Raw genomic sequence first — 27737 nt, 5'->3', positions numbered from 1 at the left:
CAAAGGCAAAATGCTATCTGAACCATATTTCTAGACAAAAATGCCCTCAAAGGTATTAACTGAATCAAAATTAATAGTCTATGTACTCTTTTCAAACATTTGAATTTTTAATATTCAGAAGTTAAAATTAAAATTTAATTTTAAAAACAGAGAAATTAAAATATTAAATGTACCATACTTTCTAGATTAGTTTTAATACATAAAAAAAGTAGTATAACATGTTTTGTTTTGCTAGCCTTTTGTGAAACACCTTTCAAACGTATTATTTGGCCAATTCACTTACAACCTTCGATCCCATTCTCTGTATATTAACACACTTTTTTGTAGTTAATAAATACTTGATTAAAAACATTAATTCCTGTTGCTGCATGAACTCACAGTACTGTATTTTCCCCCATGGTCAGATTTCAACATACCTCTATTAGTAAAGAAAATGGCTGACTCAAATTTTTAAAGGTCATCCAGAAGGGATTAAAATCTGTGGTCCCATTAACAGTTTTAGGTGAGAACAGTTAAATCTCATTAAACTTATTTCTAGTAGGTTTTAACTTGAGCAATTTCTATGGCTCAGATACTCAAATGTTTAATAAACATGAGTTAGTACTCATTTTACCATACTTAGCTGTTCTAAGTCCATTTATCAAAATTACTTGCTGTGTGTGTACATGAGCACACATGTACTCCTTAATTCCCTAATAAAACAGTCTTGCTCCCCTATAGAAAGAAACTAGCTTTCAATCAATATACTAGCAGACACGTAAGTCCCTTCTAAAATCAGAAGTGTGCCAATTTTCAAATAAATGAAAAGAGAAAATACTTATTTAAAATGACAAAAATTAAGCTTGGCAAAAGTAGTGACTTTTATTTACAACTCCATGTATCAAGATTACAATAAAAACACTAGTGATACCATCCGAACAAAAGCAATGATTTATTGGTAATGGCAATGAAGGGAATATTGACAGTCTCTGGCGAGAATCAAGCAATTATCCAGGAGCTGTAGATCTGATTGCAATATGCTCTTCCAGTGTCTTTTGTACCTTAGTGGCTTTCTCCTTTTTTGCCAACTACCTAGAAAAACAAAAATAACTTTACATGTACATCTTATTCATTTAGAAGTATGTGTTATTTTCAAAATATTACTAACAGGTAATCATCTTTAAAACCTGGTATTAATTTTTGTCCCTCCATTTTATTTTGGCATGCAGTGTATTTTCATTGTTTGAAGCACACTGTGACCGTCCCTTTCCTCCCAGCCTCAAGGAATTAAAAATAAAACACATGCAGGCTATTTTGGTTTCCCACACTGTTTAAAGGAAAAGTAATGCAATTTTTCAAAACAAGGTTGACAGTTTAGAGAAGTTAATAAAAGGATGATGCTTTATGAGTGAACTATATTTGGCAACCTATTTTTAGGCAATTAGAAATCAAATGTCGATCACAAAATACTCTAGAATTAAAAGAGTATGCTAAACTTATGTCTGAATGCCCAAGATGACAGGTTTCTAGACTTTCTCTCAATATGTAGATTTGCAATGAAAACAGATTAAAAATGGCTAGTTTTGCCTAGTTTCTATTTTTAAAAAAACCCTGGCTGCCACAAATGTACTATAAAAAACATAAAGAATAAATCTTGTTTCTGTCAATTATTAGGAAAATTCTCTACTGGAGGGCCTACTTGCTACAAATGTGGAAGCATAAAAATGTAAGAATAAACTAGGTTTCTACCAACAGTGCTAGCAAACAAAACCTCTGTGGGAAAGTTCTACAACTAAGTTTTAAGCAAATAATTTACTTAAAACCTGTAATTTATCATTAGATAATGTATTCTCATAGCAGAAACGCCACTGAAGGAATGCAATTGCAAGCTATTGAGTATATATTTGTATACAAGATTTCTATGTACATTTATAAGTGTAATTTTCATATTTTAAATTGATTCTGTTCCAAACGGTAGTCTGAATCAAGCAAAATTCATAAAGGTCTTCTGTACATGCCTGGTCTAAAATGGAACATGGCTGGGTCAATGTCATTCATGAGAGAAGATTATAAAAACCCACTTCATTCTCAATCATATGATGTTAAACATGCTCTTTTCCTGACCTTGAGGAAAACCACTTTTATTACTTTAAAAGATCTCCTCTCTGATCTACAAAAACCATGTGTTAGCCTAAAAAGCCACAAAAATGCTAAAGAGACAGTCTCGTAAAAGTATGTGGATAAGAGTAAAAAAAATTCAGGGCCAAGGGGAGCCTTCTTAAGAAAGAAGGGGAGCTTGCACTATCTGTATCACAAATGAATTTAAGCATATAAACACTGAAAGCATTACTGATCATCATTATCACTGGGGAACACACAAAACACAGAGCTATTAGATTAAGCAAAAGAAAACAAAAACAACTAATATTAAAAATTAAAATTTTAGCAGATGTGATACAGTGGAAGACACAAATCTGCATACTGTTTCACAGGTTGATAACTCTCAACTTGCCAATGTGTATTCTCTGTAAAAAAGAAGAAATTCAGCATTCCAATATGGATTTTCTCACCCCAAAACATAAAGAAGCTCTTTTATTCATTTTTAAGTGTTTATATTACACCTCAAACAATAGTCTAGGTACATCAAAATTAGGTGTCGAAAATATTTATTCAGTAAAGAGTCCATTGATCTTCTATGTGAATAGTTTAACCCAGCCTAACATTCAGTCCATCTTTCAACGCCTTGAGCTCACTTGGGTTGGCAAAGCAGAGAACGTGCCCATAATTACCCAGCAAAAAGCCTTTGGGGCTACAGTTCCATTGGGTAAAGACAAGCAACCTATTATACTAATCAATATATTATGCTAGTACTAGTATAAAAGAAACATATGAAACTATTCTTATTTGATTTTCAAAATGATTCTACAGTTCCCAAAAAATAAAATTTAAACCTTAGATTGGATTAAAACAACCAACTACTAGTTAAGTCTGAAAGCATTACTAACAACATTTTATTGCAATATTATTTCTCAAAATGTAGTACAAAAATGAAATATGAGATAGGAGAAAGTAAAAAAAGTAAAAGTCAGGGGAGCAACATGGTATAATAATGAAATTAAAGCACCTAGTTGCAAGCCCAAAATAAAAACCAAAACAGAAGGCCAACAGAGCATGGCTAGAATAAGACTTGAAGAAAGAGATGGTTGAGGAAATCTAGGTAACAAGAAGGCTGATCCAGATGATGGAAGCTGTAGAAATCTTGCACCAACAATGGCGAGAACATGGGAAGGGTGAGAGCAGACAGGTGCTATATGGATGAGCAGAGAAGCAAGGAGGGGAGTAGGGTGAGATAAGGTCAATCTTTATATTACTTCATTTTTAAAAATCTTCTGTTTTTAGTTCATTTGAGTTGCATTAAAAAAGCTGAAAAATAAACAGACAGAAATGTTACAAAAATAGCTGATACGGTGAATGGCCAGTTTAGAAGTCTATTTTTATTACAGTGATAGAAAACCTTCTCTGCTTTTCACATGCACCTCATTCCCTAAGAAGCAGAAGCCCCTTCAATTTTGCTCATTTTGTCCGCTTATATGTTATTACTTTTGTATTAAAATAAAGCAATCCATGTATAGAGCATAGTTTAGTAAAGAAAATATCTACTTCCAATTAAGATGGCAAGCTTTTCATGCTGCAACACAAAAAATCCATTTACAACAACAAATAGCCCAAGTGCATATTATAATGTGTGTACAATGCCTATAATAGCCAAAAACAGACAAGTGGGAGATGTGTGCTAGTCTACAATATCCTACAAGTATAACCTTTAAAGTTGTAATAACATGCAAGGTGGTCTAAGATTTCTATCCAACATCCAAGATTCATCAGTATTACCTTAGCTTCTGTCATCTTAGGGACATAAGGAGAAGATCAATGACACTCTGAAAACTAAAATTATCTAGAAACAACTCACACAACATAAAAATGTAAACTGAAAATGCAAAACAATTCTATTTTATCATTCCTTAAACCATTTTATGTAGCTCTTTTCACTACACAAAGTATCAAAACGTTCCTCTCTGTGCTGATAAAAATACATGCCAAATCTATTTTGAAATTTTAAATTCTAATTACTATATGTAATCCCTTTGAAATTCAGACTGCCTAAACAAAGTCCTGCACCTTTCCATTTTCATGCCCAAATTCTTATTTTCCATTCTCCCTGGAGTGCCCACTGCTATCTTTTCCTCTATCCATATCTACTCCCAGTTTAGTTCAAGACCCTCTTCCTCCACAAAACATTCTCATTCCTTTCCTAGACATTCTTGGGAAAGAGGAAGTATCACTGGGCTAGGAAAGTATGAGACTATTCTGTACAGGAAGAGACTTGAACTTAAGCTTTGATTAATTTTGATTAACTTTTCAAATGTTCGTGCATTCTCCTTTAAGAATATAAACTCGCTATGACAGGGACTATGATCACACGTGGAGTAGTACTACATGGACAAGTACTATACCATGTATCTACCATTTCCTTTTCTAGAAACAAAAGTCACTTGCAATTTTTAGTAAGCGACTCATCAAGACAAAATCTAAAATGGCCAAATTTTATTGCAATTTTCCTACACTGATGTTGTCCTAGCATCATGCCAAAAGCACTGAAATATTAGCTTACTTTTGAGGAACAATTCAATGAATGACACAAGTCTCATTCAGAAACTATTAAAAGGAAATGTAATATTAATATACACAAATAAGAAAATCGTTCAACCAATTCAAATTTATCAAACATTAAAAGCAAGGGACAAACACCAAGAAAGGAGTCCATGACAGTATTAAATTATTCTCGAAGCGGTTCTCGGTGCAATCTAGGCTGATGGTCCCCGAGACCCTTTCAGGGAGTGTTCAAAGTCAACACTATTTTCAAAATAATGCTAAATTGTTATTTGCCTTCTTAACTCTCATTGTGTTACAAGCGTACAATGGAGTTTTCCAGAGGCTACATGACCTGTCGTGGCAAACCTGACTAAATGGAGAAATAGGCAGAGAATGAGAGGGGTCTATGAAGCCAGATGATAAAAAAATTTGTAAAGCAGAAAACAATGCTCTTCTTGCTAAATTGGTTTTTATTTTGGAAAATATGTAACTTAAAAATATTATATGTGTTAACACATAATGAGTTTATTATTTATAAATAAATAATTTTTAAATTTCTCAGTTTCAGTTTCTTAAAGGGTAAATATTAGATATAGCCTACATTAACAAAAGCTCTTTCTGGTCCTCAATAATACTTAATAGTGTAAAAGGGTCCTGACACCAAAAAGTTTGAGAACTACTGCTCTACAGTAACGTTAAATAAGGCTATAAGGTATTTAGCTAAATGAACACATAGCCAAATTACATAACAAACACAAATACTCTCAAGCAAGAAAAATCTAACACCTTTGCTAGCCTAAAGACAGTCCAAAACATGTAGTCTGGTAAGTCAAAAGAGAGAGAGAGAGAGAGGAACCAGGCTAGAAGGCATAGGAGAGGGAGGATATTAGGAAAGGGAGGATGTTAAAACCAAACAAGTGGAGACAGATTCTCAGATGGACAACTATTAATGCACATTAGAAAACTTGACTGAAGGGCAGGCTGGTAAGAAGATGGTCAAGATGGAGCAGTGGTTACTTATAGAAAAAAACAGAAATCAAATAGCATGAGCTGAGGTGAAAAGCAGGGAACCTGAACTGAATTAATGGTATGAGGAAATAATATGGCTTAGAGTAGATCTTACGAAGGAATTAAGCTAAAAACAAACTATGCAAGGCAGTTAAAGCCAAATCCAATGGCATTTAATCCAAACAGGCAAAGTAACAAAGCAGGCAGCCAAAATGTCTTTGGTGCTCACACATTTTCCCAGTACAGCGTATCTCATATCATAAAATGTAGATGTTTAATCTCATCTCTGCTTCTTCTGACCTGTCATTACACATATGTCAAACATCTGACACGACAGGTCTAAGTACATAAGTGTCCTACAGCTCCCAAAAGTTAATTATGTTATGAGATAGGAAGATATAGTAGTCGAAAATGACCAGTTAAAAGATCTATGGTCAAGGTTATCAATTTTGTAAAAACGGCATACAATTTTATAAGCTTATCCACAATGACGCAGTTTCATGAATTTTTCTGTAACTGAATTAAAATTAGATCTGTAGATCCCATCAAAAAGAATAAGAGTTTTCAGGGTGCCCCATGGCTTCAGGTCCCCAATCACGAGTCGAAATCGTTCAGCAGAACACCTCTTCCTCCAGGCACTGGCAGTCCTGGGGAAACCTCCTGTCATATAACGACCTCCTTACACTCACTTCCCCTTCTAGACGGCTGCCAAGGATCCATCGGAAACACAGTGATACCTCCATCTCCTGTGCTGCTGCACTTAATCTGTGTACGGCTACGGGGTTCTGTTCTGATCAAGCTCTCGGTGGCACTGCCCTGATCTGTGGTTGTAAGATCTTAGGAGTCACCCTAAGGAAGCAAGTAGCAGCAGTTCCACGAATGTACAAAATGTTCTCATTCCTAAGAGTCCCATACATGTTCCAAATTCTTTGCAAACCTTAGGACTGCGTTCACAAAATAAAACAAAAACATACACACATACATACATATACAATCTGCCTGTTCACTGAAAATTTATTTGCTTATGCAACGTGGTCTTCAGCGCACAGGTTTAAAAGCATCCCAGTGTAGTAAAACTTTTTGATTAAAATTATTCACGTGATTTTAAATGTTTTCATCAGAAACTATATAATCAAAATCTTAATATCAGCAAAATTCTCAAAAATTCACTTATAATAATGATTTTAACTTACTCCTATTTTGACATTATTCCTAACTACTTTCTATAACCAAACATTTATTTAGTTTGGTTTAGGTTTAAATTAATTTCCTTTTATTTATCTTTTACTTCATTACAGTTAGGGATCTTAATATGAAGTATGGCTGATACACAATGTTATATTAGATTCAACAGTTCTGTACAGTATGCTATGTTCAGGAAATATTTTCACCCTCTTATTTGGATACCATTTACTAATACATACTGTATCAGTAGGACTTAATTTTATTAGAAATATCCTTTAGTTAGATATCAAAAATGTGATTAGAAGAACCTACTGTTCTAGTTTAACCCCAAATATCATGACATGGTATGATTTTCATCTTAATGAAATTATTTCTTTAAAATTATATTTTTACTTTCCCTAAATACCAATTAAATAAACTTACTCGTTTGAAGTCATTCATATTTGTTGCCTGGACTGGTGTACCAATAAAAGTAAAATATGAAATTCTTGTTGTTTCCTCTTCACCTTGATTGGACTGAACAAATATCTACCCCCAACCAAAAAAAAAAAAAAAAAAAAAAGATTTTTTATATTAATGATTGCAATCCTTTTTTCATATACATGCTTTAAATTTAACTGGTTTTGTTAGATTATTAATAAAAATACCTCCCACTCTTGGAAGGACTAATCCAAACTACACTTAGACTACTACTCCTGTGGGACTACGAATTCCACTGTTTGCCCTGCTGGCCTCACCTTCTCCAGGATGTCACAGCAAGACACCCACATATAGAAGTTCCTGATAAGTTAAGTTAGTGTCATGGTGTGGAGGAGTCACACTTAAACTCTTTAGAGAGAATGATGAAAGAGTATGAAATTCATTACAGAGGACAGACTGCTGTTGAAATTTTATGAAAATTAGTTTCTGACTGAGGAAAGTCTCTGCAGCTATTTTCTGATACTCATCCATTCATTCTATTTCCTAAAATATTAAAAGAAAAAATATTGGAAATCTGCTCCTAAAATTACACTATATTATAGCCTGCATATTTTATTAAGCTTGACTCTTTACATTTTTTAATTAATTTATTTGAGAGAGAGAGAGAGAGAGAGAGCAAGGGAGGGGCAGAGAGAGAGGGAAATCCCAAGCAGGCTCCGTGCTGTCAGCACAGAGCCCGACACGGGGCTCAAACTCACGAATCGTGAGATCATGACATGGGCCAAAATCCAGAGTTGGCTGCTTAACCAACTGAGCCACCAGGCACCCCGACTCTTTATACTTTCTATTTAAAAACTCCCTTCAGCATGATAGTAGACAGCAGCTTTACTCAGATCCTTTTTCAACTTTGTCAATATATTGGATTTTCTTTGTGTGTGTGTGTGTGTGTGTGTGTGTGTGTGTGTGTGTGTGTGTTTGAATGGCTAAGCTGGAGTTTTTTTCTTTTTTTTCTAAATATAACTTATTGTCAAGTTATCTAACATACAGTGTACACAGTGTGCTCTTCGTTTCAGGAGTAGATTCCCATGATTCACTGCTTACATACAACACCAGTGCTCATCCCAATAAGTGCCCTCCCTCAATGCCCATCACTGCCACTCATTTTCCCCTCTCTCCTCACCACCCCCATCAACCCTCAGTCTGTTCTCCATATTTAAGAGTTTTTTATGGTTTGCCTCCCTCTCTGTTTGAAATTATTTTCTCCCCTTCCTTTCTCCATGGTCTTCTGTTAAGTTTCTCAAATTCCACATGAGTGAAAACATGATAACTTTCTCTGACGTATTTCACTTAGCATGATACCCTCCAGTTCCATCCACGTTGTTGCAAATGAAGATTTCATTCTTTCTCATTGCCAAGTAGTATTTTTTTAAAAAACACATTACTCTAGATGCCGTCTACTTAAGAATATTGCCTCTCTAGGTACACCTAGGTAGCTCAGTCAATTTAGCATCTGACTCTTGATTTCGGCTCATCATGACCTCATGGTTCATGGAGACTGAGCCCCGTGTCGGTCTCTGTGCTAACAGCATAGAGCCTGCTTAGGATTCTCTCCCCACCCCCCTTTCTGCTCTTCCCCTGCTCACACACAGGTGTGGGTTCTCTCTCTAAAATAAATAAATAAAACATTAAAAAAAGGAAAAGAATTTTGCCTCTCTTGATTTAGACAACATATTTCTTTCATTCTCTGATGGAATTAATCAGTTTTTGGTATTTATAGGCAAGCAGAGATTCATCTCAAACCAAGCTTATCAATTAAAAATTCCAAGACTATAGGGGCACCTGGGTGGCTCAGTTGGTTGAGCATCTGACTTTGACTCAGGTCATGAGCTCAACTTAATGAGTTTGGGCCCCACATCGGGCTCTGTGCTGTCTGTGCAGAGCCTGCTTCGAGTCCTCTGTCGCCCTGTCTCTGCCCTTCCCCCACTTGTGTTCTCGCTCAAAAACAAATAAATGTTTAAAAAAAAAAATTCCAAGACTAAAATAGGTAAACTATTAAACCAGCTCTCCATTTACTTGTAATGCTCTTTGAATCTTATAAGGCACAACAGTTCATATTCACTGCTTTTAAAATTCATCTTACTTTAGCCTTTCCAATCAAAACTGTCATTTTGATTTCAATTTCATCACCAAAAAACTGATAAGCATGTCTGATTGAGATAGGACACAGTACATAAAGACTTGAGCCTATCACAAGATAACTATGTATAGCGATTCTCAATGACAGAGATTAGGTTGGGATGTTTGGGTTGAAAGGGCTTTTCCAATAAACAAATGCCTCCCTTCTATCACTAAATAAAGCAACAGGTATTGTATTAATGGTACAAATGTAGGTCAGGAAAATATCTGATAACCAATATTCTAGTTTAATATAATCATTTTCTTCGATTTCATTTGAATAAAATATTCCAAATATTGAAATCTCAATGATAATCCTTCCTTCATCTTACTACTAAGAACATTCTGTGAAACTCCAGTGAAAACCTCCTAAAATGAACACATTATAGCATTCTTCTAATTTACAAAAACCAGAATCATTTCATTAAATCAAGAAAATTACATTAATTTGGCCCGACTTGCTCTCAGTGACTCTGTGCTGGTTCCCACTGTTTTTATAGGTATTCATTCCACTATTCTCCTTTAACCCTCCTACTCCCTGCTCTGAAAGACTGGGCTGGGAGGGAGAAGGAGGTGGCTGGGAGAACATATGCTGGGTTTCGTTACAATAATTCACAAAAGAATTAATAACTGCTAAGAAGCAGTTGACTTAATGTAAATTAAGGTAATGTAAAAGTATCTTTTTAAAAAATCATCTGTATTGAGATCATGACCACTACACTATTAAAAACTGTATGTTCTAGAAAAGTAAATTGGATTTTACAACTGAATCATCACTCATTACCAGGTATGAAAGATTATGTACAAATATCTTCAGTTTAAGTCTAAATGGTCTATAACAAACTTTTAATAAGAACTGCCAAATATACAAAGTAACTGACATATTCACAAATTAAAAAAAAAAAAAAAATCAACCTGTCCTTCCTTTTCAGAACACACAGATAAATTAAAAGAAGAAAATTTAATTAGCTCAATTATATTACTCATTTCAAATTTTTTCACTCATTTCAAATCAAGAGGACAAAAAACTACCTTCAAGGATCATTTAGAATCACCCAGGATAGTGAAGATAGCATGAACTGTCACCCAAACACCCATTAAATATAGTTCAAATACTACTTACAGTTACACTGTTAACATTCTGAAATTTAACGTAACGAAGTGGGACAATACCATCTTCTTTAATATCATCCTCTGTTAGTTCCAGAGCTTGAGTTGGTTCACTTCTTTCTGCTTCTTCAAAATCCATAGATCGGGGTAGATTGATAAAAATTTTTACATATTTAGGACCCTGACCTATAAAATGGTAGAATAAAATTAAATGTAAAACCAAACTTGCAATACTGTCTTCGTTTCACCATTACGTTCAGTCTATACAACCGCATACACATTCAAATATAAGCACATACCTACACGCATCTTCAGGAATTTTAAGAAATTCTGAGTATTTTCACACTTTTTTTTTTTTTAATAGACATTTACTAGTGTATTCTTGGCCTGCTAGCCTTATACTAAGAACTGAGAATATTAGATTGAAACACACATGCACAATATGCATACACATATACATTCACAGACTTCTTGACCTCAACTGTAAAAGACACTCTGTAACAATGCAACACTACTAATGAGGAGACGCAGGGAAGGCGGAAAGAGTCTGACAATGCACGCAGGTTAACAAAAAGTTTCATAAAAGGAATTAACATCTGAGCTGGGTCTTGCAGTTGCCAACAATTGGTACATTTGTTATTTAGGAGAAGAGCATTACCAGTGACAACATTTAGCTAAAAGGAAATTAATTCTACAAATTGCCAAATTTCATCTTAGGGATTAAGATGTGCTGAGTGGTTAGATCACATTTATAGGATGTCTTAGTCCCTTTAACCTCAGGGTATAATCCAAAACTCATTACTTCGTGGCTAGTTAAGGAATCTTAACATATTCATATTGCTTACTCATCTCTATAGCAACTGCTTTCACAAATACTGAGTATTTCCAGAAGATATAATTTTATTAATGAAAAATACTAATACATAATCATTTAAAATAACAAATGAGAAGGGAATGCTATCTGATAAACAGGGTGCCTACTGTTTCTCCCAATTAAAAAGAAAACAGAAAAAAAGTCCTAGTCCCCAAGATTCCCCTCCCAAAAAAATCAATTAAGAACAGGAAAAAGAGGGAGCATAAATAAGGAAAATTCTTTATTTAATAAAAAGAGAAATGCCAAGTCTGTACAATCATGTTTACAGTATCATAATATATAAAGAAGATGAAACTACTAATAGGTCACAAACAGGAAGATACAGAACCTTAGTTTTATCGTCTGTAATAGGAGGAGTGTGAAATAAATTTCTCCCAGTTGTGATCCCGAAAAATGGCTACTTCGAAACTGGAGTTTCAGAACAAGAATTGGAAGAGTTCCTTTGTTTTCAGATTAAGAGGGGAACTTAAATTCTAAAATAAAAAATTTTAGAAAGAAGGTAAAATTTGTCGTTTCATCAGTTCCTAATAATCTTACCTTATTTGCACATTCATTTGTCCCCTTGCTTTGTTCCAGAAACAATTTCACTCTTTCCCAACACAAGGAATATCTACCTCTATTATTTCATTAGTTTTAAAAATGCGCTGACAGATCCACAGAGCAGAAAGTTAAAGGGCTACCCACTACTCACCATTATCTGGCCCTTGAAATTTCATTGAATAAAGCTTAACAGGTTGATTAAATGCCACAGTAATGAGAAGCTGTGAAGAAAATAACAAGTTTTATTTTAAAAGGGCTCTTGAACACCTTGAATATACACAACAGCTAAGTAGAGTTAAAATGATTAATTCAAAGGCAGAAAATATTTAACTCATTTCACAAAACCAATGTAATATTAAAAAATCAGTAAATTGAAAGTAATTTAATTAGACTGACATTTGAGAAATACAATCATCTATTATTCACATACGGGAATGATGACAAAACTTAAAGGAATAAACTAAACTAAAAACATGCGTAAGGGGAGATCCTTGCTGGCTCAGCGGATCATGTGATTGATTTAGGGGTTGTGAGTTCGAGCCCCACCTTGGCTGTAGAGCCTATAAAAAAGGAGGGGGTGGGTAATGCCTAAGATCCTAAGGTCTTGTAACCTGTAAACTGGCAAGCATTTTGCCTTCCAAAAAATTAAACAAAATCCCCAAAGTAAAATAAAATTAAAGTATATATTTTAGAATATAAGCTGAACATTTTGTAGGATGGTTTTTCAATCATGTACCCACATCATCTGATAATATGAAGACACTGCACAGATGATGTGAAGAAACTAGCTCTCAAATGCACTGTGCATGATCCAAAACTCAGAAGAGTAAGACTTTTAATAGCTCTATGGTAACCTCCAGACCTCCATCCTAAACTTAATCTGGCTAACTGAATCTAGAAGGCCACATAAGGGAACCGGGATAGGAAACATTGTCAGGATGCCGATCTCTAAGAAACCATGAGTCATTTGCTCGGTCTTCTTTCCAGCTAAAATTGTGTATGATGTACGTATCTCTGCTTCTACCCTAGGAGGAAGATTTTCCTGGCAGGAAGATTTCAGGGAAGCTGTGGTCAGTTCTGCTGATATGCATCATCACATTATATTCAGGGCACCATTTACAAGGAACACAATAGTGAACAATATTCTTAAAGCTGTTCAGTAAGGCAGCTGTAGTGGGAGGCAAGATTGAATTTGGATTTATGATTTCAGGATCATTGTGGTCTGTGTGCCTAAGAAAACACCCAGACCATTTCCTCTGGTTATATAAATACTTCTTATACTTGACCTGTAATAGTGTGTCAAAAAATAATAAACATGACATATTTAGAGACTTGAACCACAGGTGAGGAGGAGATGAGAATGGAAAGCTAGAAACAGATCAAGAATCTTGAATCTTTTCCTGAAAACTGTGAAGAAGAATCATGTAAATCTTTTGAGAAAGAATGGCATGATCAGATTTCTGTTTTAGAAGAATAACTTTTGGGGATTCCTGCATGGCTCAGCCAGTTAAGAGTCTGACTCTAATAATTTTTTTTTTATGTTTATTTATTTTTGGGAGACAGGGAGACAGAGTGGGGGAGGGGCATAGAGAGAGGGAGACACAGAATCTGAAGCAGGCTCCAGGCTCTGAGCTGTCAGCACAGAGCCCGAAGCTTGACTCAAACCCACAAAGCCTGGGATCAGGACCTGGGCCGAAGTCACTCAACTGACTGAGCCACCCACGTGCCCCAAGAGTCTGACTCTTGATTTCAGCTCAGGTATTAATCTCAGGGTCGTGAGTTCAAGCCCTTCATTGGGCTCAACACTGGGTGTGAAGCCTACTTTAAAAAAAAAAGAACTTTTGTGAACATGTAGAAGATGAACTGGAATGGGGGACAAAGCAGAGACAACAGATTAGAAAGTAAATTAAGGGAGTGCCTGCGTGAGTCAGCCAGTTAAGCGTCTGATTCTTGATTTTGGATGAGGTCATGATTTCACGGTTCATGGGATCGAGCCCCATGTCGGGCTCTGCACTGACAGCATGGAGCCCGCTTGGGATTCTCCCTCCTTTCTCTCCCTTTCTCTCTCTCTCTGCCCCTCCCCCACTCGTGCATGAGTGCTTTCTAAAAACAAATGAACATTAAAAAAGGAAAGAAAATTAAGGAAAATAACAGTCAAGATGAACAGTCAAGTAATGATGGCTTGATCAAGGCAGGACTACACTACTTCCTCTGTGATGACAATGCAGGGAAGTATAGGGAAGTACGATACAGGTTTACAGCTGGGAATGAGGACCGGACATATAGGGAGTACTCATCTAATTATTCTCTCTTTCTCAGATACAGACTCATCTGGGTGGGTAAAAAATAGGGAAGACAGGGAGCGCCTGGGTGGCTCAGTCGGTTGGGCGACCGACTTCGGCTCAGGTCATGATCGGGGTCCGTGAGTTCGAGCCCCGCATCGGGCTCTGTGCTGACAGCTCAGAGCCTGGAGCCTGTTTCAGATTCTGTGTCTCCCTCTCTCTCTGACCCTCCCCCATTCATGCTCTCTCTCTGTCTCAAAAATAAATAAATGTAAAAAAAAAAAAAAAAAAAATAGGGAAGACAGGTCTAGAATGAACAAAAGGATTTAAGAACGGTCAAAGCTCAGCTCAACTCAACTCAGCAGTCGGGCCAATCCAAGAATTCTAAGATTCTGTATAATGACCTTGGCAGCTTGTACAGAACAGAGTAAGGAGGTGGGTCTATATCGCCAAAGAAACTGAAACTTAAAAAAAGGAAAAGAAGTGGTCATCTGGGAAGGAGAAACATAAAACCATGAGATGGAAACATGATAAAGAACCCAGAACAGGCATAAACACTGATGATCCCTATAAGCTTTAACTGGGAAGTATTCAATTACCTGCTCATCACAATCAGATTCCAAGAAGGTCGTATCTTTTCGTAAACAGTTGTCAAATCCATGCTCGTCACTTTCGTTAAGACATTCACAGCCAGCTTTGTTAATAAAAGGCATTAAATCCATCTGAAAAAATTAAATCAAGACTTTAGGCAAAGGATTTCGATTTGGTTTAACAATCTTCATCAGAAACGTAAATACATGATTTTCTCTAGGTTAGACAACTTTAAAAAAAACTTCTCTTTTAAGATAGCTACTAAAACTTTTATAATAAGGCTTTCATTTGAATTTCTGACTGAGACCTATCACTATGAAAGCCAAATCTAGGCTTTGCCCACTTGACAAAGTATCAAAAACCAAGTCTTTAACACTAAGATTATAAAATGTTGACATTTTTTGCTAACAGTGTTTTGCAGTGGAAAATATACAAATTAAAATATCTGTTAAGATCCAAAGGAAGCCTACCTCCCTCTTCTAGTGGTCATGTGCTCTTTAAACCTACATCCATAAAGAGTTTACATTTGAGATGAATAACAAATAAGGATTAAAACATTTTTTATTATGGAAAATTTCAAACATGTATAAATAGAATACTACAGTGAACCTCAGGTAGTCAGTCTTTAATAATCCCAGCTACAATAATCAGCTCATGGCCACTCTTGTTTCACCTTTCCCCTGCAAGCAGTCCCTACCCTCCTGTTTTCAAATAAATCCTAGACATTTCTTCATTTCATTCATGAACATTTCAGTGTGTTCATGAGCATTTCTGAGAGATAAGGGCTCTTTAAAAAAAATTCTCAATATTATTATCACAACTGAAACAATGAGTAATACTTTAGTGATCAGCAAATATCTGTGTCCAAATTTCTTGGTCCTATAAATGTTTTACAGTTGAACTGTTAGACTCAAAACAGGACTCCAAACAAAGTATGCCATATTTGGTTAATGTCTCTCAACTCCTTTAATCTATGGTCATCTAGTGCCTATGGATTTCTAATATTTCGGATTTTGCTGATCGCTTCCCTGTGGTATTTAACATCTTTCTGTCTCCTGTGTACGTGTTGGTTAATACTTCCAACACACGGCCAGAGCAGTGACTGTGGGCATCCTTGCATGGTCTCTGACTTTAGCAGGAGTGCCTCTAATGCTCTCTCATTTAGATTTTACGGACGGTTTTAAAAATAAATGGGTACTGAATTCTGTCAAATGCCTTTTCTCCGTATTAGGAGATTACAACTTTTCTCCTTTAGATTGCTGGATTTTGTTTACTAATATTTTAAGAGTTTTACAATTGGTCCTAATTGGAACTGGTCAGTGGCTTTTTTGTTTTTGTTTTGTTTTGGTGCACATTTTGTCAGATTCTGGGATCAAGGTCATATTTACTTCAAAAAGAAATTTAGAAAGTTTTCTCTCTTTTTATATGGTCTTAAGTAGTTTGGAATAACACTAGACTATCTGATCTTAAGATCTGGTAGAACTTCCCTGTGAAGTCATCTTGCCCTTTATGGTACAGGTCTTCAACTATTTTCTCCACTTCCTCTATGGTGACTGGTCTATTTAGGAGTTCTGCTTCTAGTGGAGTTGATTTTGATAAACTATTTTTCTAGAAAAACATCCATTTAATCTACTAAACAAGGACTAATTTTAAGTTTACCAAGTATTTTAGATTATCAGTTAATTGCATATTCACCTTTCTATCATAAAGAGTATTATATTTTGTATACAGAGGATACTAATACATGTATGTATCATTCTAAAGAAAACTTTTTTACATGTCAAATAATTAGCAACATAATTATCAATAATTAGAATAGATCCTTAATTATTCATGGAGGGGCCTAAATGCTTTTAAAGCCAAAATGCTACTTTGAATTATATTAAATGTTATATTGCATTAGATGTTGAACATATTATTCAGGGTATCATACCATAGCCAATTTAAAAACAGTGGGGGTTGGTGTGCTGGCACTATAAAGCAAAGTTCTACTATTACAGAATCACTTTGAACTTTAAGTTGAACATTTCCCTTGAAAGGACAGTTCTAACAAAATCTTTAAACACTTATGTCTTCCATCCTACCAAGATGCCTCTTCAATACTGTATCTAGGACTATGATCCCAGGCATGAAGACAACACTGAAATCATGCTTGCAATATCTTAGTGATGAAAAATAAATAGGTGATTTACCTGAAGTTGTTTTTATATTTATCGTGGGGCACACAAAACAAGTTATCACACTCAAACAGTTGCATTAAAGTGCTTTGCTACACAACACTGTCTAGGACAAATTGGCATTATATCTGACTTAACTGCAAATTGACACATTCCAGAAATACGCAACTGGAAATAAATATCAGTACCTATGTAATCAACTTGCCAATGAGGAAAGAATAATGAGAAAACAATCAGACAAATCCAGATTGTGGGACAGTCTATAAGACAGATGGTCTCAACCTACGGTGTACAATAAGATAGCCATTAGCCACATGTGATAATTTAAAATTAAATTAATTAAAAGCAGATAAAACTCAAAATTCAGTCCTTCAGTTGCACTAGTCACATAACAAATGCCTAATAGCCACATGCATCTAGTGGCTACTAGATTAGACTGGTGCTGGTTTAAACTTTCAAAAAAGGTAGTCATGAAAGGAAAAAAGAGCAGACAGAAGTTTCTAGAACACCAAAGAAAAACAACTTAACTGCAATGTATGATCCTTGACTTGATCCTAGGTGGGGGAAAACAGTTATAAAGGGTATTTTGGAGATAATTTTAAAAATGTGAATGTAGGCTGTAAATACTAGAGATACTGTAAACCATTGCTAAATTTCTTAGGAGTGTTAATAGTATCATGGTTATGTAAAAGAATGTTCTTGTTCTTAGAAGCTACCTGCTCAAATATTTAGAGATGAACCATCATGATGTCTATACCTTACTTTTTAAATGACTCTGCCAAGCGATAAAAGTAGATAAACACCTATCAAGAAAGCAAAACTAGGGGCGCTTGGGTAGCTCAGTTGGTTAAGCATGGGACTCTTGATTTCAGCTCAGGTCATGATCTCACGGTTCGTGGGATCAAGCGCTACATTGGGCCCTGCACTGACAGCGTGGAGCCTACTTGAGATTCTCTCTCTACTTCTCCTCACTCTACCCCCCAGCCCGCCACTGCCAAGAAAGCAAAAGTAGCAAAATATTCACAACTGATGAACATAGGTGAATGGTATATATGTTTGTTATACTATTCCGTCAATAGTAGAACATTTTTTATGTTCTTTTGTTTGTTTGTTTTTTTACAGGGGAGAAAATCTAACACAAGACACACAGAAAGTTAGAAAACCCTTTCCGTGCTTCCAATTTTGGTTAAACAAAGATCTGTCTTACTACACAGATGAGGGTCATTTAAGGTTTCATTTCATTTTGTTGAATGATGACAAAATTTGTACACTGAAATCTATAGTTCAGTGGTCAGAATACTGAAATACACTAAAAAGCCTCAAGATTCAGAACATTATGCAAATCCAAGTTCAATCCCAGAGTGCCTAGAATTCAAACTTGTGGAGAGGAAGACTTATTGATAGCCCTATGGCTATGAAGCAATACTAGGTATTCTTAACGAATATGAAAGAAAAAAAGATAGAATGATTTAAATTTTCCTAATTTAAATTTAAATATCCCAATGCTTCCATAAACATTTTATAAACTAGAAGTCATTATATTTACAAAAACACTGTCTTATTTCTGAATAAGAACTATTACCATTCTTAACCTACATCTATTGCAATATTTCAAACTCCTCTAAAAGAGATACATGTATCTCTCATACTCTGGCCTCAATCAAATTTGGAATTCCAAAACTAGGATGTATAAAATCAGTAACTATATAGTCTCTTTGTGTGAAAAGATAACTGAAAGTCTTTAAAACCAAAATTTTATTTAAAAACTGGCAACACAACTATATGCTAACTGAGATATAAATTTTTAAAAATTATTTTAAAAATCCAATTAAAACCTTTTTTAGCTTAAAAAAACTGGCAATACATTTTTGCAATGCTTATACTTAAATCTGCTTAAGACACAGGCTTTCATTCACTGATTCTTCCTCCTGTTAAGTGGCTATTTGTGCTGTGAGAATGATGACATTCTTAGAAACACATTACCGATCTTACATAATAACTTTGTAGACATAATAGTTCAAAACTTTTAATGTCTTGATTGACACCAGATGGAAAAAATGAAAACGTTTTTAATAGCTTCTCACAGTGCATTCATAACATGTGCATGAAAACGGAATTTTTTAAAATTTCTTAAAACTTAAGTTTTTCCTGCTTAATTCCTACCTGAGGCCAAAACACTGATATCACGCTTAGCTGATGTGTAAATAAGTAGCCCTCTAGCTAAGCAGCAGGACTGTTCCGCTCTCATTAAGACTTTTTCATGCAAAAACCCTTCACAAACAACAGGGAAAAAAATACAAAGATGTAAACAAATCAGTTTACGGGTCAAATTAATTTCCAAAATTTTCCAAAAGGTGTCACAACCCTGACTTACACAACATGTTCATACTTTCCAACTGGGTATCACAATTTCAAATGATTACATAACAGTTCTGTTTTAAACAGATACTAACTGCGCCTCCCTAACTTCAAGTAATTAATGCCAGTACCACACGTTAAAGACACTTTTTGAAGATACAACCCCCACCCCGACACTCAAAGAAAAAATCTCTTGTATTTATCTAACTATAGAGTCTCCTTATTCAGTATAAATTTAAGAGACTTACAGAAAGGACTTGTTGTCCGTGATACACATTCTTTCATATATTAGCTTTAACTTGAGGTAACAATTATTTTTTTTTTAAGTTCATTTTTGATCTGCCAATACCATTAACTTTAAAAAAGAAAAATTAGGAAAGATACATACAAATATATATTTTGGTATGCAGGATTAACCAAGTTGCATTAACAAGTCAGCTACTACAAAGTGAATTTCTGAATTTTGGTTCCTTCCTGAATAGCTCTCAAATGATAGATACTGAATTATAAAATGTTATTATGTATAATTTTCAAACACTTTTGTGTTCCTAAGTCTTCAAGTTATTATTTGAGTAATAATTCTTAAAACTCAGAAAAACATACCTAATGGTAAGATCACACATGATCCTAAAATAACTAGATTTTTGTAACAGAAAAAAGAGGCGCCAGAAAAGAGGGGATACATGTAAAAAGACAGAGAAAACTATAGGGAATTTTAGGAAAGGGAGTTCAGCATAAAATGGTCACACATTAAAATTTACATGTCATTTTACACAACTGTTGAAAAATGGAAAATTTTTCCAATGCACATTTCTTCACATTTTGGGGAGGGGGAAATACATAAATATGTAATTTTAAAAGTACACATAAATAAAACATATACATTATATACAATAATAAAATCGAAATTAAATGTATGTATATAAATATACATTAAAAATGAGTGAATGTTTAAAACTGGCTATTAAGACAATTCAGAAAACATATTAAAAAAAAAACAAGTGGCAAAAAAGATTAGCAGAGCAAATTTAGGAAAAATTGTTTTTGATGAGGGCTTAAGGTGATAATATATACAACAGAGACAAAAACCCAAGTCAGCTAATGAAGTTACTTTTAAAGTTCTTATCTGAAAGTATTCTTAACCAGCAAAAGATAACAGTTAACTTCACTTTAACCAAACAGTGACAAAAGATACATCATGATTTCACTTTTAAGTCTACCTACATAGCCTTTTGGAATATCTGTGTCCTCATTGCTTCCAGGGTCATTTTCTAAGTGCTGCTTGATTTTTTCTTCTAATCCAACAGCATCTGCTCCTTGATACTGATCAATTCTCACTTTGTTTCGAAAAAACAGAAATGTAGGTGTTGCTGATATATTGTTGGTGGCAGCTGTTCCCTAGAATTGGCAAGTTAGATGACGTTAATGAATTAAAAGTAATCATTTTTAAACCACTTAGAATATTCATTCTACATCTCTATAGAAGTTAAATATCACAAGCATAAGCAAAAATCACATAAAATAACACATGCCCAACTGTTATTTAAGAAAAAGCAGGCCTGTTACTGAGGGCACAACTACATGACCCTTACATTCCCAATGAAGAACCTCCATTTTAAATCAGTTTTAGTATTAAAGACTTCACCCAACCAGCAGAATAGCTTCCAATACAGAAATTATGCTTTACGACACCAGCTAGCTCTCTCATAAGCACATGCTATTTCTTAAGTGGCGAAACCAAAGAGGGTATTGATCAGTCAACACAAAGCAGGGCTCCTAGGAAAAAGTACAGATCTGAAAAACAGCAGCCCATCTCTCCATGAATATGAAGTACCAGCCTCACCCAACTCTACTCATAGAAATGACTTCTGGCCTCCCTCACTGCAACATCTACCTTTTAAAATTCTGCTCCATCTCCACAATATTATAAAACTAAGTAGCAAGCAAATGGGTATCAGCTAATTAATGATAGACCCATGGTCTAAACTTTTCATAAGAAGTACAAAGGAAATAGTAAAGCAAACATGTCATCTTGCATATTCAAATACTATGAAGAGGTACCACTATGTTGCTTAAAGAAAAAAGTTTACATAGAGATGTCTTCTCTAAACCTCAAAAATTAAAAACAAAAACATGGCTGACCTTTTAAAACAGTGTTGTCCAAAATAAGACACAAATATAGGCTATATATGTAATTTTAAGGTTCCAATATCCACAACAGAAAAACTGAAATAATTTTAATAGCATATTTTAGTGAATCACTATCTGCATTTTCAACATGGTCACTATAAAAAGTTAATGATGTATTTTACATTTTTTTCATACTAAGCCTTCAAAATCCTATGTGTACATCTATAGCACTTCTCAACTGGGACTTGCCACGTTTCAAGTGTGCAATAACCACATGCAGCTGGTGGCTATCATACTGCACAAACAGCTCCAGAGGAGAACACTTCTAGATTAGAGACGGAGACTACTACGGCCCAGTGCTACAGTCCACTAGTAGGCAACAGAAGTACAAAGCAGTAACACAGGGTTTATACCAAACCTCAAATACTAACTACAAACTAGGTATCATTAAAAATTTTTTTTCACTCAGAAATGTATCAAAGACACAACCTCACCAAGAAGAGCAGCTACACAGTTATTCTTTAGTTAGAACTACATTTTTAGTGTTGGAAACAACCTTCAAAACATTTTTCCTTAACTCCTCCTCCATATTCTCATATACGCAAAAGTCGAACTGTCACATGGCCATTCCAACTAAGTAATCGGAATCCCTACAACACTGTGTCTCCATCAACAGTAATCAACACTCTAAAGTTTCTGCTGAGTATGCAGCTTTGAGGCTAAGATTACACAATCATCAATTCAAATCAAACTATAAGCAAGAATTCTCTGCCAAGGCTTGCTAATCAACCAATGCCTCAGTAGAAGATAATGTCGATTTGCGAAAGATAAACAAAAAATGTAAAACAAAAAACTGCCAGGTGACCTATTAAGTTGAACAACTTATTAGTTTTACATCAGAAAGATATTAATATAAACAAACCCAGAAGCAATTAATATGGGACTACCATTTTTAACTAATGTAGCCACAATAACATTTGCAATAATTCATGTCAACATAACATTTCCCTATCTTCAAAGGAGTAAGTACTATGTGCATAAAGAGATAAACGAATGAAGGATGACATCAATGTTGAATTTCAAACCAATGTAATTTTTTCTGTTAAAAAGGACTCCTTTCCGGGGTGCCTGGGTGGCTCAGTCATTTAAGCATCCAACTCTTGATTTCAGCTCAGGTCATGATCCCACAGTTCTTAAGTTTAAGCTCCCCATTAGGCTCTGTGCTGACAGAGGAGCCTGCTTGGGATTCATTCTCTCTCTCTCTCTCTGCCCCTCCCCTGCTTGGGCTCTTTCTCTCTCAAAATAAATAAACAAACAAACATTAAAAAAAAAAAAAAAAAAAAAAAAAGGATTCCTTTCCCTTACCTGACACTGATGTACATCTACTTCCAAGAAAACTGCCTGTGGATACTTATTACTCATAGAACTGAATGCTGGGGCAATCCTTAAACATGGTCCACACCTGTGAGAAAGTAAAACACATGCTTGGTAAAAACACACAAAAGACTGTATTAATTTATACTCTAAAGAACTTGTTAATTAAAATATGAAATCAAACAAACTCTGATGATCCTGGCTTTAGTTGTTCTAATCTTTTCCACTAGATTAATTTAGATACACTTGCATCAATATCACATTGTCCTAAAGACTACAGATTTATATTAAGTTTTAAATATAATAATGTTAAGTCTTCCAGCTTTGTTCTCACTGAAATTAAAGATCTAAATAAAAGGAGGAATACGCTATGCTTATAAACTGGAAAACTCAACAGCATCAAAATGTCAATTCTCCTAAATTTGATTTTTTGAAGTCAATGTAAAATCCCAGTAGGTTTTCTTGCAGAAGTTAACAAGTTTAAATTCTAAAACTTATAGGGAAATACCAAAGATAGCCCAAGCCATCTTGAGGTTCAAAGCTGAGAAAATTACATTACTGAATATTAAGAATGATCACACAGCTTTATAAATTAAGAGTGTTCAGTGCTGGTACAATGATTAAAAAAAAACAAAAAAAACAAAAAAAAACTGACCAGTGTAAAAGAACAGGTCCAGAAACAAACCCATCCTATCTGCAGCAACCTGATTTATCAAACATGTGACACAGCAGTGCAGTGGGGAAAGGATGGTCTTTGCAATAAGCAGTGCTGCGTCAACTAGATAGTCACATGAGAAAATAAATGAATCGTTACCCCTATACCTCACACCATACAAAAACCCAATTCCAGATGGATTACAGGTCTAAGTGTGAGAGGTAAAACAGTAAGGGTTTTAGGAAAAAATACAAAGGATACTTTCAAATCTTAGGAACAAGCAAAGATTTCTTAAAACACAAAAAGCACTGAAGAAAAAAGGAAATAATTGATATATTGTAATATACTTGATAAATTAGAAAATATTAAGACCTTTTCTTCATTAAGATACCAAGTCCCCACAGAGTGGTAAAAAAATATCTGTGAAACGTATCAAAGGACTTAGACTGCTAATATGTAAAGAATTCCTACAAATCAATAAGAACAAGACTGACACTCAAAAGAAAAACGGGTAAAGTCTTAAACTGGTACTTGACAAATGAGGTTATCTTCATAACAGTCAGTAAACATGAAAAGATACCTCACTTCATTAGTCACCAGGGAAACCAGGAAAAGGAAAATTAAAACTACTTCCATCAAAATAGCTAAAACAAAAAAGAATAAACTATAGTCAAGAATGTGGATCAACTGAACTGTTAGTGACCATGCAAAATGGTATCACCTCTTCAGGGGAAAAGAAAAGAAACTGGCAGTATCTACTAAACCAAGATTTGTGCCTACCTGTCAGCATTTCCGAGTTATATAACCAACAGAAGTGTCTACATATGTTTGCTTTAGGGCATTTGAAAAGATACTGATAGTAGTAACACTTCTAATAACCCAAAGTGGAGACTATTCAAAGTCCTATCAACACAGAATGAGTATATTAACTGCAGTTGCTCATTCAGTGGAATACTATACAACAACGAAAATGACTGGCGTAAAACTTCATGCAAAACATGGGTTAACCTCACAAATAAAACTGAGAAAAGTAAAAAAAAAAAAAAAAAAAAAACTGAGAAAAGTAATACATTATATGATTCCATTTATATATGGTTCCAATACAGGCAAAACAAGTCAATGGTACTACAAGTCAGGACATAGGTTACCTTGAGAGTTAATGACAGGATGGGGACATGCAAGAGATTTCAAAAGGCTAGTTATATTATTCTATTTGTCTGGAACCTGATTACATGAGCGTGTGTGTTCAGTTGGTGAAAATTCAACAGGCTACACATTTATAATTACACACTCTTACATCTCAATAGAAGTTCAGAGAAAAATCATAGCAATAGCAGATAAGAACACAAGGAAAAGCAAATTCTGAAGCACAAATGTTCATGCCCAAGCTGTGATTGTCTCTCCATTGTTAACATTTTAATCAGTATTTTCATCCTGTGCCATCTATAAACCTCACACCAAAAAGCTAATAACGAATTAAGTCCTTAAATATTAAACTTGGTGCTTCTGAAAGTAGGTTTTTGTATCTAACAATCCTCAAATAGGCCCGGAGACCAAATTATAAAGAAACAAACATTTATAGTCACTAAGCCTATGTTTGGTTTAGCAAAATACTTCTAGTTATCGATAAGTCTTAAACATTATGGATGGGAGTACAAATTGTTAAATCCTTTTTGAAGAGCCATTAATCACTCTGTCAATTTTAAATGAACACAACCCAAGATTCACCAATCTTACTTCTATACATCAATCCTACCTTAAGACTTAACTCAGTTTCACAATATGTATACAAAGTTCAATGCAATGTTATTAATAGTAAAAAATTAGAAATAACCTAAGTGGCAATCAACAAAAATAGTTTCAAATGTTATGACACATTCATACCAGACGATAAGGATAACTTGTAAATTTATATTGTTTAAAATAAAACTAAGTCTCATGATAAAATTCTCTATTACCACGTGAAAAAAAAAGTGTATACACACATTAGGTGCATCACACAATAACCAGTTAATTACTTATGCAAAGTGGGACTGGAAAAGGAAGAGAGAAAATTTAGAGGAAACTTTTTTAAATTATTCATACTTGTCCATTTTTGTTTTTTTTAGGATGAACAGGTACTTTGATCTTAAAATATTAAGTAACTTGAGACTACAGAATTTAACATTAATTGCATTTAAACAGGTTTCCCAAATGAAGCACAGTGATTTATGCTATACCACAATATATTCATTCTTAAAAGAAATCTCCCTTCTTTACAAGCATGCATTCAAAATAAGACAACTTATGGGAAAAATAAGATCGAGGCAAGCCATGTAAACCCATGCAACTTTGTAAACATATCCCCAAGAAAAAAAAAAAACGGTAACGTTCTGAGGAAATACTTGGACAGCCAGGCAGGTGGCTCAGACCTAGAGGATACCTCAGGGAATATTTAAAATGAATAAAACGGATGGACTGTAAGTGCCATGACGATCCAGGTGGAAGTGAAGCTCTGAAGCAGTGAGGCTGCACAGAGGAAGCGTAGCCCTGAGAATGAACCCTCGGGGAACAAGTGCTGGGTGCAAGTGCGAGTGTTTTATTAACTTTAACGTCATTAAAATAAACTTGCAAGGGAGCTTGCCTGCATGGCTGAGGGCTTTTCTCTTTCCTGCTAAAGATTCTAGTTCTATTTCTGCTCTTCACTACCTAGGAAAAACAGAATGCGAACCAACAGGACTTGCTCATTGTACTGACATCATCACGCTATTCACCAGTTATGTAGGGGTTAACCGGTCGGTGTTAAAAAAACAGAAACAAAAACAAAAACAAAAAACACTTCTGGCTAAAATGACTGTACTAAGATTAAGTGTTCCCTTTCAAAATTTAACCTTATCTAGATCCCCTGTTTAATTTTAGTTAGCCATCACAGGTTGTAACTTTAGTCAAAAATGAAAATAGGTCACAGAACACAGAAGCACAAATAAATACAGTGGCATACTTTCACAATAAAATCATCCAAATGAATCGATCAGTTATTTTAAGTAAGATGTTTGCCTGCTTAATATCAGCACTTAAGAGTATAAATTCCTATTATTAGCTGAGCTCAGAACAAGTCACCTGATTTCCCCGTATAAAATGGGAAGGGACTAGATTTTCCAGGACCTTTGTCATATCCAAAATATTATGCCCCACGTATGCCTGAATTTCAGGATCTTCCTTTTTTCCTCCTGTGCAGCCTTGTTTCACAGCCCTTAAATAGTATATAACCACAGAGCCTCTGAACTTGTAAAAGAGACCAGAGATCATCTAGTCCACACATTAAAAAAAAAAAAAAAAAAGGCGTTCTTTTGCTACTTCTCTTTGACAGGAAGCTTATCTGTTAAACGTGTAAAATGGATATGTAAGGATTCTGACTTATGCTTTTTGAGAAAAAACAAAGCAGACAACTCTCCAGCTTTTTGCAATACATAAAGAACCAAACCCAGAAAACTCAAACTTTAAAACTGACCTAACTTAACACAATTATTTGGTAAGTGAGAAATGAAGACCAGAAAAGTTAAATCACTTGCCCAAGATCAGACACTCTAGTAAATGACAGGGCCACAACAGAACGGTTAACTCCTAACCAATCCAAGATCAGCTTTCTTTGAAAGCACCAAGCTAGGTTCTAAGTATGATTTTTGTTTACAGTCATTATATAAACAAATTCAACTTCATGAACTTGCTGTCCTTCCCTGTTTGCTAGTCAGTGCTCTACCTTGAGCAGTAACATGTGTAAACACATTGCTGACATAATGGTAAGGAAATGTATGTGCTTTCTGTAGAGATATTTTAAAAGTCTATTTTTTCTGTAGGGCACAACCTTAAAGTAGGTAATGTCTAGATTAATTATATTTTAATTAGGGCAGACATAATCATAACTGGTCCTATTAATAACACAAAATGGCTAGCATTCATTGAGCATTTACTACATGTTATACAATTTACAAAACCCTTAAACTCATTTAAACCCTACATTTCTCATTTCAAAGTCAAGAACAATGCAGTACAGCGCTAGAATTTGGTTACAAATCCCAACTCTTAACTGCTGTTCCAAATACCCCAAAACAGAGGCTTAAACACTGCTTTCTGTTATTTCTCAATTAACTGCCAAGACTAAAATGAATATGCTCTTTTTAAAAAAAAATCCAGACACATACCATTTTATAAAGTCCAAATCCAGGCAAAACTAACTTACAGTGTTA

The 27737-nt window shown here is 34.8% G+C and overlaps 1 protein-coding gene across 2 annotated transcripts in view; it reads right to left on the bottom strand.

Moving 5' to 3' along the window:
- Nucleotides 1–907: 907 nt before the first annotated feature.
- The window catches only part of TXNL1 (thioredoxin like 1), a 33063-nt gene continuing 6233 nt past the window's right edge, over nucleotides 908–27737 (bottom strand). Inside the window, exons 2-9 of one of the 2 annotated variants that reach the window (XM_049619911.1) lie at nucleotides 22848–22944; nucleotides 20577–20750; nucleotides 14826–14948; nucleotides 12096–12165; nucleotides 10544–10716; nucleotides 7249–7353; nucleotides 2462–2504; nucleotides 908–1071 (exon numbers count right to left, since the gene is read on the bottom strand). In XM_049619911.1, coding sequence (XP_049475868.1) covers nucleotides 2466–2504; nucleotides 7249–7353; nucleotides 10544–10716; nucleotides 12096–12165; nucleotides 14826–14948; nucleotides 20577–20750; nucleotides 22848–22944 — 781 coding nt within the window. In that variant the 3' untranslated portion in view covers nucleotides 908–1071; nucleotides 2462–2465. The remainder of the gene's footprint in view (nucleotides 1072–2461; nucleotides 2505–7248; nucleotides 7354–10543; nucleotides 10717–12095; nucleotides 12166–14825; nucleotides 14949–20576; nucleotides 20751–22847; nucleotides 22945–27737) is intronic. The other variant, XM_049619912.1, reaches the window with a different exon arrangement.

The sequence above is a fragment of the Panthera uncia genome (genome assembly GCF_023721935.1).
Source record: "Panthera uncia isolate 11264 chromosome D3 unlocalized genomic scaffold, Puncia_PCG_1.0 HiC_scaffold_8, whole genome shotgun sequence".
NCBI lineage: Eukaryota > Metazoa > Chordata > Mammalia > Carnivora > Felidae > Panthera > Panthera uncia.
The sequence above is the reverse complement of the archived record's forward strand: the minus strand, read 5'-3'. Positions and strand labels throughout refer to the sequence as shown.